At 33.0% G+C, this 12,088-nt stretch overlaps 2 protein-coding genes across 4 annotated transcripts in view; both read right to left on the bottom strand.

Annotated features, from left to right (window-relative positions):
• The window catches only part of LOC123013958 (DNA N6-methyl adenine demethylase), a 28,935-nt gene extending 23,286 nt beyond the window's left edge, over positions 1-5,649 (bottom strand). For 2 of the 3 annotated variants that reach the window (XM_044412842.1, XM_044412840.1), the window contains exons 1-2: positions 5,599-5,649; positions 3,715-5,138 (exon numbers count right to left, since the gene is read on the bottom strand). In XM_044412842.1, coding sequence (XP_044268777.1) covers positions 3,715-4,974 — 1,260 coding nt within the window. In that variant the 5' untranslated portion in view covers positions 4,975-5,138; positions 5,599-5,649. Of the gene's footprint in view, positions 1-3,714; positions 5,139-5,508 lie in introns of all 3 variants that reach the window. The other variant, XM_044412841.1, reaches the window with a different exon arrangement.
• A 3,511-nt stretch (positions 5,650-9,160) lies between these two features.
• Positions 9,161-12,088, bottom strand: part of LOC123013967 — a 16,083-nt gene continuing 13,155 nt past the window's right edge. The window contains exons 10-11 of the mRNA XM_044412851.1: positions 11,233-11,660; positions 9,161-9,609 (exon numbers count right to left, since the gene is read on the bottom strand). Coding sequence (XP_044268786.1) covers positions 9,428-9,609; positions 11,233-11,660 — 610 coding nt within the window. The 3' untranslated portion in view covers positions 9,161-9,427. The remainder of the gene's footprint in view (positions 9,610-11,232; positions 11,661-12,088) is intronic.

The following is a 12,088-nucleotide window of genomic DNA, read 5'->3' on the forward strand; positions in this document are numbered from 1 at the left end:
AGGATAAATAGTGTGTGTTTGGTTCCGGTCCTGTATTCCCCGAAGGCGGAATCCCGTTTCACTTTCAAGTGCCAACGACCATCTCCCGATAACCACCAATTGTACAAAAGATAAAGAAATCTTGTCGCGTGCCCACGACACGGCAGCTGCCATCCAACACATTTCAAATAACGTTCGATAGAATAAACATTGCTCTATGAAAGTCCGATTCCGGGAGCGAAAAATCATCGTGAGCGAGACAAGGGCCGAATCAGACTCCGCTCCTTTCACGATCATTTTTTTTCCGAGCAATATTTTATAATCAGTATCATCTAAGTCCTATTGTAAGTGTTCTTTCAATGCATTTTCGCCATTATGTCCTGTAACGGTAGCCGACCAATTGATTGTTTGACATAGAAATGGTTATGGTGGATGAACGTTCCATCGATGGTCCGCTGTACGCAAACAGCTGGCAAAAGTTTATTCTCCAAACGCAGCTGTTGGATCCTAGGCCCATGGCGTACTACCTGGTATGTGGATAAGCATATAATATGGCATATGCGCCATATATGGACTGGATCAAATTCACTGCTCTTTCCGTTTTCCGTTTACCAGCGCTCAAAATTCACACAAATCACTTTTTTTCACCGGAAATGACCAAAAAACCAACTATCGGGGTTTTTGTTATTACAATTTTGGTAGTACTGGCCAAAACCACGCCCCCTTTTACACAACGGCACTGCCAACTATGATTCATAGATAAACTCCTCTTTATTGATTTCGATACGTCACCGCAATTCGGCTTAAATCACGAATGTTTTTCGAAATTGTGTCTGGGGTTGTGTTTGTTTTTACGTCTGACTGTACGTAAACAAGCCAGAACCGCATTTTGGAGCATCTCAAACGCGTTTTCTAATAGGATTTTTGTTAAATGCAAATGGACAGCGACATTGTTGTCGAAAGTAGACGAACTTGTTTTATTTGTCTACGAGCTTTGCATCGACTAGTTCAGCCAGCTTTATTTAAATGAGATAAGTCCGTATCAAACGATATTAAGATGCTGGGAAAAACAGTTGATGATTTTTTAGACCGTTACGAAATCTGTATGATAATAAAACGTGAAGTCGACCAAAAGCTCGACGTTTTTCGTTAGTAGAATAAAAAAAACCAGCTAGAATCTGTTTCAAATTGATGTGAGCAAGTTGTTATAAAACTTTTTTTGACGGTTTTATTGTTTCCCAGCAACTAAGTGTAAAAATCTTGATTTTGTACTAATAAAGCTCGGGTTTGCTTGAAATACTAGATTTTTTGGTAGGAAATTAAATAAAAAAAATCATAAAATAAACATTATTAATTAAAATAAGAATGTTTCTAATAAAAAACTATTTAAACAAAGAAAGATTTCATTTTTTTTCTTTCAATCATTACAAACTCTTGTGTGTGAAATCTTTTAGTATGAAATAAATGAAAAGCTCGAGATTTTTCAGTAATAGAATAAAATAAATATAAAATAGACACCTAGTCTCTGTATCACATTGATGTGATCAAAATTTTTGTGATAAAACCAGGATTATTATTTTGACACCTTCATTATTTCGTAGCAACTAAATTTCAAGTAACTAATTAGCCGGAGCCTAATTTTTCAAAAGTGAAAAAAAATAATGAAAAATTCAAATTTTCTTTAAAAAAAAAACAACATAAAAATAGGAAATACCGAATAGTACAATTCAAAACTCCAGTTTCCGGTTGACAGACACTAAATTTTTCGGTTATAGAATGAAAAATATAAAAATAAAATAGTCAATTTTTTTCATACACTAAAAATCTCTATGACAGCGACAAAAATTTGCCCTAACCATTACAGCGACAAAACGGAACCTAACTTTTGAAAGCGTCTGAATCTAGTAGGTCTACTAGTAGTACTTTCCATTAAATTAAAGAAACTAGTTTACACCTTATTTGTTAATTTAGTGATTTTCGTATTCATTAAATTGTCTTACCGAATTACACTCAAGTTTTTTTTTTACGAAGAAAACTTGACATTTTTAATTCGAGTTTTGTTTCCTTTAGGCAATTTAACTCAAAAACTGACAGAAAAAATTACGAGTAATTTTTTCAGAAGCAGTTTTTTTCGTTAAATTTTTTTTGTTAAAGAAAACAAAATTCTCACTAAAATATCAAGTTTACTTCGAAATAAAAAGCTCTCGTGTAATTATAAGTGACAAGTTTTTTTTCTAATAGGTCAAGAAAGTTGCCGTTTAAAAATATTTTCCAATTTTTTTTGTTCTTAGATATTTTGAAACTAAAATTTTTAAGTATTTTTTAATACAAAACGTACTGTCTGTTTTAAATTGCTGTCGTCAATTGAGATTAATTGAACCTTTAACTGTTAGAAAACTGAAAAATTCCAAAAATTCCTCTTAAGAGATAATAAACATTTTAATGTATTTTCTTTTAATTATTGTTTTTTATAAATAACAAAAGTTGTATTCAGTAAATACAATTATCGAAAGCTCGAGTTTTCGTTTGACAGACAATCAAATGAATAAATATAAAATAAATAATAAAAAAACATTTTAAACAAAAGAAGCTAGTTTAGAAATTTTGTTTTTCTATTTTGCGTTTAGAATAAGTTCATTCCAGCATCCAAATGACGTCATTTGGGTGCTTTAATAAGTCGTTGGCGTTAATTTAATTTTAGTGACGGACTTTCTTCACAATTCATTTTCAAATGTAATAATATAATAAGAATTATTGTTATTTTTCACAGCCGCCTAAAATTATTCCACATAAATGCCGCCAACCGTTGCAAAATTCACTAGAAAAAAATTAAAATTTTCGTCTTTTAATTTATAAAATGATATAAAGCGGCAAAATAGAAAAAATAGTATAAAGGGACTTATTGCAGAAGGTTCTTCACACACATTTGTTCCTCAACTCGCCGCTACGCGGCTCGTTTCGAAATTTCGAATTTGTGCTTCAGCAACTTGTACTTTAATATACTATTTTATCTTTTATTATGTATTCAAAATAAATAATTAAATATAAAATAATAATAAGGCTCAAATAAAAGCCTCAAATAAAATACAGAAATAAGTACATAAAAAATTGACAATGACCAATACTCCACAAAAAAAAACAAAAAAAAATGAATGAGTGGGGACACAAATGGTAATGTTTCCTTCGAAAAGTCGCAATCATCCACATTACGTTTACATGTAAGATCAAGATATACAGGGTGTTTCAGAACTTGCGCCCTAGAGAAAAATGCCAAGTAAGATAAGATATCAGGAACATGAATTTTTTTTTAAATTCAATCTATAAAAACTATTAGAAGAGGAAACAAACTAAATTGTAACCACGTTTAACGTAATTTGTGGCTTTTATTGGCAAAGTTTTTATACTTTTACTGAATAATTATGAAAAAACAAATGTGAAAATGTTTTGACAGATAAAATTGGTATCTTAGGTATATTATACTATTTGAAATTTTCCTCTGGGGCCTGAGTTCTGAAACACTGCATAAATATAGTATTTGTTTCAAATTTCTGTGATTGGTCAATATTTGGAGAAGATTTTAAACTTTTAACCATAAATTGCCAAGCGATTTGTAGAATTTCAGTTACTAGGTAATTATGATAAAACACAATTTTGACAGCTTGTTTCTTATCAATTTCATTGTCCATAACAATTTGAAAGTGTTTTTATTTAAGAAAATGTTTGTTTCGGACTCACCTTTTTCTCGGTGAGTTTTTCGCACCTCCTCTGCTTGCATATCTGGTGGCTCTTGTCGTTCCGACACGGAGCACAGTCACCACAATTGTCCTTCCTCTGACATCCGATGCATTCACCGCACCGTTTCCGTTTCTTCTTGACTTGTTTATCGACATTTCCACCACTGATCTCGTCAAGATCCACCGAGTTATTCCCAGCGAGACTATGATGCGTTTTAAAGCCGGCCGTGCTGGAGACGGCGGCCACTTGTCCCGAATTCTCCGACATTTCCATATTGCTGGAAGCCCCATCACTCTCGGCGGAGCTTTCCAAGCTGGAAGCGCGCATTTTTCGCCGTTCTTTCTTCCGGAAGTCGTTTCTCGTCGGCGAACTCATCGTAGCACTTATACCGTTCAGTTTTTTATCCAGTCCGTTGTAAATCCCGTTATCACTGACCATGGGGTTCTGGAATTGGGGGAGGTTCTGGATTTTGAGTCCCGCATCCTCGGATTTGAGCACAGTGACAACGGTCGGGGATGTGATCAGTGGAGTGTTCTGGATGATGGTACCGTTCTGGGCCGGGAAGTGGATGGTACTGTTGAGGTTCGGGGGATGGGTGTAGAGCTGGATGTGGCGCTCATCCAGGAATTGCTGCTGGATCGAGGGGATTTCCCGGGCTTGAATGGGCGCCGGCACCAAAGGGTACCCCCGGTTAACAGCACTTAAGGTGTGAAAGTTGGAGTTTAACGGGGTTAAACTGGGACTAGAAGAGTTGGGGGAGACGGGAGTTAGGTTTGTGAGTGTTGTTAAAGTTGGCTCAGTTGTTGTGACAGCTTCGTTAAAAGTCTGGAATTGTGATTGGAATGAGGGTAATTTGGAGACTCCGTTCTGGTTGAAGGCATCGGCGAAGGTGTTGACGGGGGTGGTGGAGGTGAAGCCTGTGGAGGAGTCCACCGATTTGGACTCCCATGGCCGGTATTGGGGCTGCGAGGAGATGATGGAAAGGCCGTTTTCGCCGCGGTCTAAAAGTCGGGCTTCCGTGTAATAATCCCAGTTTGATATGTCGAGGAGTCTCGTGTCGCTGAAAAGCCGGTCAGTGGCGGTGTTAAACGCCGCGTTGGAGTCCATCTCCGAGGTGAAGCTCGAAAACGGGGGAAGATTCGCCCCTGCAGGTCCATCCTGGACGGTCGAACTCGGGGTTGCAGGAGTCGGAGGGTAGGAAGGCGCCAAGTTCGTGTACCCCGTGTTCAATTCAGGGTCTTGGCTCAGAGTTTCGCTCATCTTGTCATTGTCGAAAACACCGTCGGACACTTATTGTCATTGTTAATCCTGATTTTCGCTGAGGTTTCTGAACTTTGTACTTGCTCAATTTGTACTGTTTGTTGTGTTTCTAGTAGTGTATAAAAATAACTTACTTGTACATCATCTTTTATAAAAAATAATATCTGAAAAAAAAAAGAGAATATTTTCAGGGGGCGTTTCAGACGCAGTCGCGATTTTATGCATTTCCTCGTTACTCGGAGGGTCACGGTCGCTGTTCGCGGGTTGTTGCTTATGTTGAATACAAGGGAAAGTAAAATAGGGCTTAAAAAGCGCATGCGCTTGCAATTTAGTCGATCCGGGACGCTCAACTCGCGAAATAAAAACAATCTCAATTCACAAAATCAATCAAAAAACTCAATTCAAATTTTCAACAAAACCAAAACGGCAACTACTTTTAAAAAAAAACTACAAATTAATTAATTTCTTTCATTTTTTTATGATTCCGCGTCGTAAAAAAGAATTTTGCAGTTGGGCTGAAATTTGGTTATTTACCTATTGTAACGATCATTTCGCAAAATTGCCCGGGGTTGTGAAAATTCGCAATGTTAGTGAGAGAATAGTAAAAAAATCGTAGACACTGACCATGTGTAAATAAAAAAATGTTCGCACACACACCACCAAGCACGCACGATGTGAAAATACAACTGACGACGCTACGCACACTTTGAAGCTTTCATGTCTCGCGCTTCGCATCTGTCGTGCTTTAAGCCAATCACAAGCTTTACTTTGCCACCGGTGACACTGGAACTTCCTATGTGCATGATGACGAGCGAAATGCGTCTATTTTTGCGTAATTATTAACGTCTCGAGCTTTGCAAGCTTTTCGAGCTTTCGATTTCCTCTCCCAATCAAATTACAACGCGAAAAAGTAATCAAAGTCAATTATTCCGAAATTTTATTGATGACTTTAAAAGCACAAATCCGGTGTTGATTTTGGACAGCCGGGGGCGAGTTCGATGTTAATAAAAGCAAACATGGATGAGAAGGTGGCGAACCCGAAAGTCATCTTTTATTGTAATATTTATTTAGAAAAATTATTATTAACTTCTTGAATAATTATTTTGGGATTGAAGTCGAAGTTTGTCAGTGATGAGCTTTAAATCGATTTAAACCGGTTTTCCCAGCTCAAGTGTGCTTTGGAAGCTCAGGAGTCGCCCAACAGTTGAGCAACCAACAATACACTTAATAAAAAGTTTTCTTTCTATCGATTTAAATTCGTCCAAGGTCAAAAAAATTTTCGTTGTGAAATAAAATAAATGAGATTTTCGAAAATGCAATAAATAAATACGAGTAATACCTATAAAAATAAAGCATAAAGGAAGCATAGTTTAACTAGAATAATAAGTTTCTAGTAAAAATTTTAAGTAGAGTGGGGTAAAATCTAGAAGTACACAATGACGATGCGGACCAGTGGCGTAACAATTTTTTTTTTCTGTTACTGTATCATATAAAAGCTTTCAAATGGTGTCTTTTACTTTTGTTTCTGTTTCTGCAAATTAAAAGGGTAATTTTACGCTACTCTACTTATTATGATGTATGATACTGTTTATTTTTTTGAAACTTTGTATCGAAAATTGCCTGAAAAATGGTATTTTATACGTAAAATCACTATTAAACACGATTTAATAGGTTAAAATGCTCCACGATCAATAGTTTTCAAGTTATTTATGTTCAAAATTTAGGGAGCTTTTTTTTGACTAAAAAAAACCTTATTGAGTGAGAGACAAATTTCAAGTAAGATCAGATACATGAAAAAAATGTTAAAAAAATTCATCTGTCAAAAAATTTTGACATTTATTTTTTGTCATTTGACATTTTTTTATGTCTATTTAATAATACTGATGATCTTGTATGTTTTTTACAATTATTTAGTGAAGGTACAAAAATTTTGCCAATAAAAGCCAAAAATAAAATTGAACAGATTTACAATTTAGGATACAGCTTCTTTGTTTCCTCTTCTAATAGATTGTAACAAAAAAACTTGGAAAATTATTTTTCCAACAGAAATAAAAAGAGAAAGTGCAAAATTTAAACTCTCATAACTTCGAAAGTTTTATAGATAAAATTTTTTTAACATTTTTTTTATGATTTTGGCATTTTTCTCTGGGGCGCGAGTTCTGGAACAGCCCTGTATATTACATAATTTATGAAAAACTTTTATTCCTTTTATTACAAATTTTTGCAATTTTTAGTCTTTTTACAGAAAACTACAAAATTACAGTTTTCAAACTATTTACTCTACCGTTCCGTAGACGGCATGTCTCTAGCCAGTTCCAAAATGTACCACCAGAAGAATTTGTCGCTTGTGTACAGACGGAAAGCCGTTCAAACAACTTTTCAAAGGAAAAAAAAAATTTGTTTTTAAGAAATACAGTAAACAAATTGGTTTTACTACAATTGGATGTTGTTCCTGAATTAAAAAAAGTACCTTACACAGACAGTAACACAGAGTTTTCATCTCATTTTGAGTATTTGTTACGGATTGCAAAATTGAATAGTTTTTATTTTTTTATGAAAAAACGCATTATTTAAATTGCATGAAAAAAATACAGTAACATAAGTAGGTAATCTACAATACACCAAAAATAAATCAGAAAATTCTTCCGTACAGTTTTGTTATAAAAAATAAAATGGCCGAAAATAGAGTTTTTTTTTAAATTATTTTTAAACGGCACGGGCAAAAAAATTCAAATTAATATACAGGGTGTTCCGTCTAAACCCCACTTTAGAAGTATTGGGAGTTGGAATAATTGTATTTATTTTAAAATTGGTACACAGCCATAGACCATTAAGTCCTCCTAAATGAAAATATTTTCAAGATGGCGGCACTTCCGGTTATATCGGAAGTCGGTCTCAACTTTCTTATTTTAAATGGAAAGGTATATTTTTTACTGCGTTTTTGGATTAATCGTATTATTTTAAGGGAGTTTTCATCAGCTTTCCCTATACCTAAATTTAGCCGTTTTTGAAATATTTGGAATTTTTCAAAAATTTTTGGATTTGCACCTTCCACTTTAAAAACCGGTAACTCTGCCATTTTTTAAGATTTTAAATTATAAAATAAATAAAGCTAACAAGTGAGAAAAACTTATTTTTGTTTAATGAACGATATCATAATTTTGTTACACTCTCCATAAATACAAAATAAATTAATTAAATCTAAGTTTGAGTAGCTTTGACTCTCCATATTTTGGCACTATTTGTGAAATAATAAGTCACTGTCGACATTTATTGAGAAACAATTTTGACATTTTTTATTGCCATAGCAAACTATACGAAAAACGAATGTGGCTAATAACAGATTTTCGGCAGTCTCAACAAAAAGTCACCATAACTTAAAAATTATTAAATTTAGGTATAGGGAATGTTAATACAGATCGATGCAGAATTAAATTCTCCTCTATTTAGTAGAATAAAAATTGGGGTATTTCATTTGAAAAAATTGAGTTATGGGTATTTGAATTATTACAAAAGTAACCTTAAAATTTTATGGTTTGTTAATTTTTTTTTCAAAATTTGAAAACAGCGAAAGAAAGATCTAGACTTTCTCTTTCAAACGCCAAAAAAACGAATTCAAAATTTTAAAAAATAGCAGAGTTACCGATTTTTAAAGTGGAAGGTGCAGATCCAAAAAATTTTTGAAAAACTCCAAATATTTTAAAAATGGCTAAATTTAGGTATAGAAAAAGCTGATGAAAACTCCCTTAAAATAACCCGGTTAATCCAAAAATGCAGTAAAAAATATACCTTTCCATTTAAAATAAGAAAGTTGAGACCGACTTCCGGTATAACAGGAAGTGCCACCATCTTGAAAATATTTTCATTTAGGAGGACTAAATGGTTTATGGCTACATACCAATTTTCAAATAAATACGATTTTTCCAACTCCCAATACTTCTAAAGTGGGATTTAGACGGAACACCCTGTATAATGCTGCTAAGGCCATCAAAAAGTTATGATAATTGTTTCAGAATTATTAAATAACGGTTTATTTTTTTATTCAATATAGTTCAACCTTTTAAACTTCACCGCTGAAGCTGGTGTTTTGAAATATTCTTTGCAAAACGAAAGAGAGAGATTCTGTTTGCTATAACCAACTTTATTAAATAACTTATAAACACGACAGATATAAACATACAAATATAAATATGTACACATATAAATATCGCTAACATTCATAATATATTACAGCAGTTTATAAACATTCGTAGCAAACCCCGTCAGTGGTTAAAATTTTTGACTCATTTTTTGATTGGAAGGCAAATAGTGGAATTCACTGATAATTTGGTTGAATGCGTGCTTGAAATAAAAACCGTTTCTTTCTCCTTTATATGCGCACCAAAGGCACAATTTTGTGGTCACATTTTCAAGCAAAAACGTGCAAACGAAACATGGATTAACACAAAAACTTTTAAATCGGTGCATTTTCGAATTTGACTTCTTTGTCTTTTTCTTTGCGACGAAGCGAACGATTGTGAACCTCTGGAATTTTCAGTGACGGTGTCTTGTTTGCAGTGAAGGGAGAACTCGCCGGAAATTGTTTCGCTACCAAAGGAACCCAACACTGATTTTGAAGCTGACCTATCGAACCCACTAGAAAAGAATACAATTTTTTTCAAAAAATATTGAAAAATATGATAAGAAGAGATAAAAAATTAATATAAAACGTATACAGGTTGTCTCAGCGAGTTGGTAAAGTCCAATATTGGCTTTTAAACGAAAATATTTTAAAACATGTATATAGGACATTGATGAATACTAATCTAGTCCATCGCCTAAAATTATTTTCAACTTACAGCGTGTCTCAAAAATAAGTTACAATACAAACTTGTGTTTTTTTAAATGAAATATGTTTCTTTGCGTTTTTGGATGTAGATTTTTATAACAATGTTTTTAAACTAAACTTTTATTGGTCGATTTTGCTTAGTTGAAAAAAAAAGAATTTTTTTTTGACAAAAACATGCACATTTTAAAAATTTATTACACAAGACATCTTGGAATATTTTTTTTACTACCGCAAAGAAGAAGGTACAAGCTATAAGGTCGTAACATTTTTTTAGTGTGTTGCATTGCAAAGATAAAGAAATAAAGGTATTTGTTAAAAGTACAATAACTTAAAAAATTTAAATGGAACACCCTATTTATTGTTTTTGCATTTAAAAGATTATTAAATTGTCTTTCTAAAATTATTTACTTTTAGGTGTTTATAATCAATAACTAAAAAGATATTTAACGTTAAACATTAAAAAAAAATAATTACTATTGTTTCAGTAGCTAAAAAGTGCACAGTTGCACAAGAGATGGAAGAAATATCATTTAATAATCACATTTGTGTTAAACTGAATTCATTCTTCTTTATTTTTACAATAAAATAATTCGAATTTCAGTATTTATAACGACTTTTACAATCTCTGGGATCAACAATGCTCAGATATTGATAGGCATTGTTGCCACAATTAATATTGAATGTTAAATATCTTTTCATTTACCAATTCTAGACATGAAACATTTATTTTTTTAGATAGACAATTTATGAATCTCTTAGATGCAAAAATAAAAAATAGGGTGTTCCCTATTTAGGGTGTTAAATTTTTAAAGTTATTAAACTTTTAACAAACCTCTTTATTTTTTAATCTTTACAAATGCAAAACACTAAAAAATTGTTACAGCTTCAAATTCTGTACTTTCTTCTTTGCAGAAGTAAAAAAAATTGCTCTAGCTGTTTTAGTTTTCGTGTAATACATTTTTAAAAAGTGCATGTTTTTATCAAAAAAACCGTCTTATTTTTAAAACTAAGCAAAATAAAAGTTTAGCTTCAAAACATTGTCATAAAAATCAAAAATGCTAAGAAACATATGGTGTTTCATTTAAAAAAACACAAGTTTGTTTTGTAACTTATTTTTGGTACACTTTGTATAGTTGAAAATAACTATAGGCGATGGACTAGATTAGTATTTATCAATGTCCTATATATTTTTTTTAAATTTTACCATTTAGGTCACTAATGGACTTTACCAACTCGATGGGACACTCTGTATACAGGATGTGTGGAAAAAACGATGAAAGATTTTGGTTGTGGTTCTTTAGGTCAAAATAAGAAAAAAAGTTCCTGAGGGAGCTAGAACGATATTTTAAAATATTAGATGAGAAAACTCTTTTTAATTTGACCAAAATCTTTCAACGTTTTTTCCAGACTCCCTGTATAACTCGCCTCACCCTCTGACGTTAGTGAATTTTTCCGGTGCGAGGTCCGATATGCGTGCGACCGGACCAATCCGGTGGTTCCGGTATTGACAGCGTCCATTGACATGCTTCTATTGTGGGCTTTTGCCCACATTTCGTCTCTTTTGCCCCGTTTTCGCTCGTCGTTGAGTCCAGTGAGGTGCTCATTCAAAGCGTAGAGTTTCTGGGTTATGTCTTTACCAATAATTGAGTCTAGAACAACCTTAAGGACCGGTCGGTGTCTTAAAACACGCTCTAGTTTCATCCTCGGCCAACACAAATAAACACTGTCTTCCTCAGCAGTTATGGTCACTTGGAAAACATCGTCGGATTGTTCATGGTTCGATTCCCACTCCGGGGAGTCCACAAATTGATGCACGTTTATGAAATGTAAATGAGTGTCATCGCAAGTTACACGCAACCTGGAAGAAAAAGTCGCATTTTCGAACCTTGGGGAGGAAAAATATAAAAGAGCAGAAGGGACACAAAATTGTTTTTTTAGTTAAATCTAACAAGTTTTTTATGTTATGAATTATTTTAGTGGAATATTTATTTTTCCTGTTATTGCCCATAAAGTGAGCGAAATAGTCTGTAAAGTAGCACTTTTACGGACTCATTTGTCAATAATGGTAACGATGGCGATGTTATACATATAATGTTGATTGCAATTTTTTACATAATTTAAAAAATTACGATTTCAGAAAAAACATAATGTACAGTTCGCCATTAAAAGTATGTTGGTAACATATTATTTTATTTTTAACTATTTTATTGAATTTTTTGTGAACACAAAATTTGTACCATGTAATATTTGGCATAACATAAAATAAAAAAAACACTATAAAGAAAA

The sequence above is a fragment of the Tribolium madens genome, unplaced genomic scaffold, assembly GCF_015345945.1.
Source record: "Tribolium madens isolate multiple individuals breed KSU strain unplaced genomic scaffold, Tmad_KSU_1.1 Scaffold_96;HRSCAF=242;Tcas5.2_LG5, whole genome shotgun sequence".
Taxonomy (NCBI): domain Eukaryota; kingdom Metazoa; phylum Arthropoda; class Insecta; order Coleoptera; family Tenebrionidae; genus Tribolium; species Tribolium madens.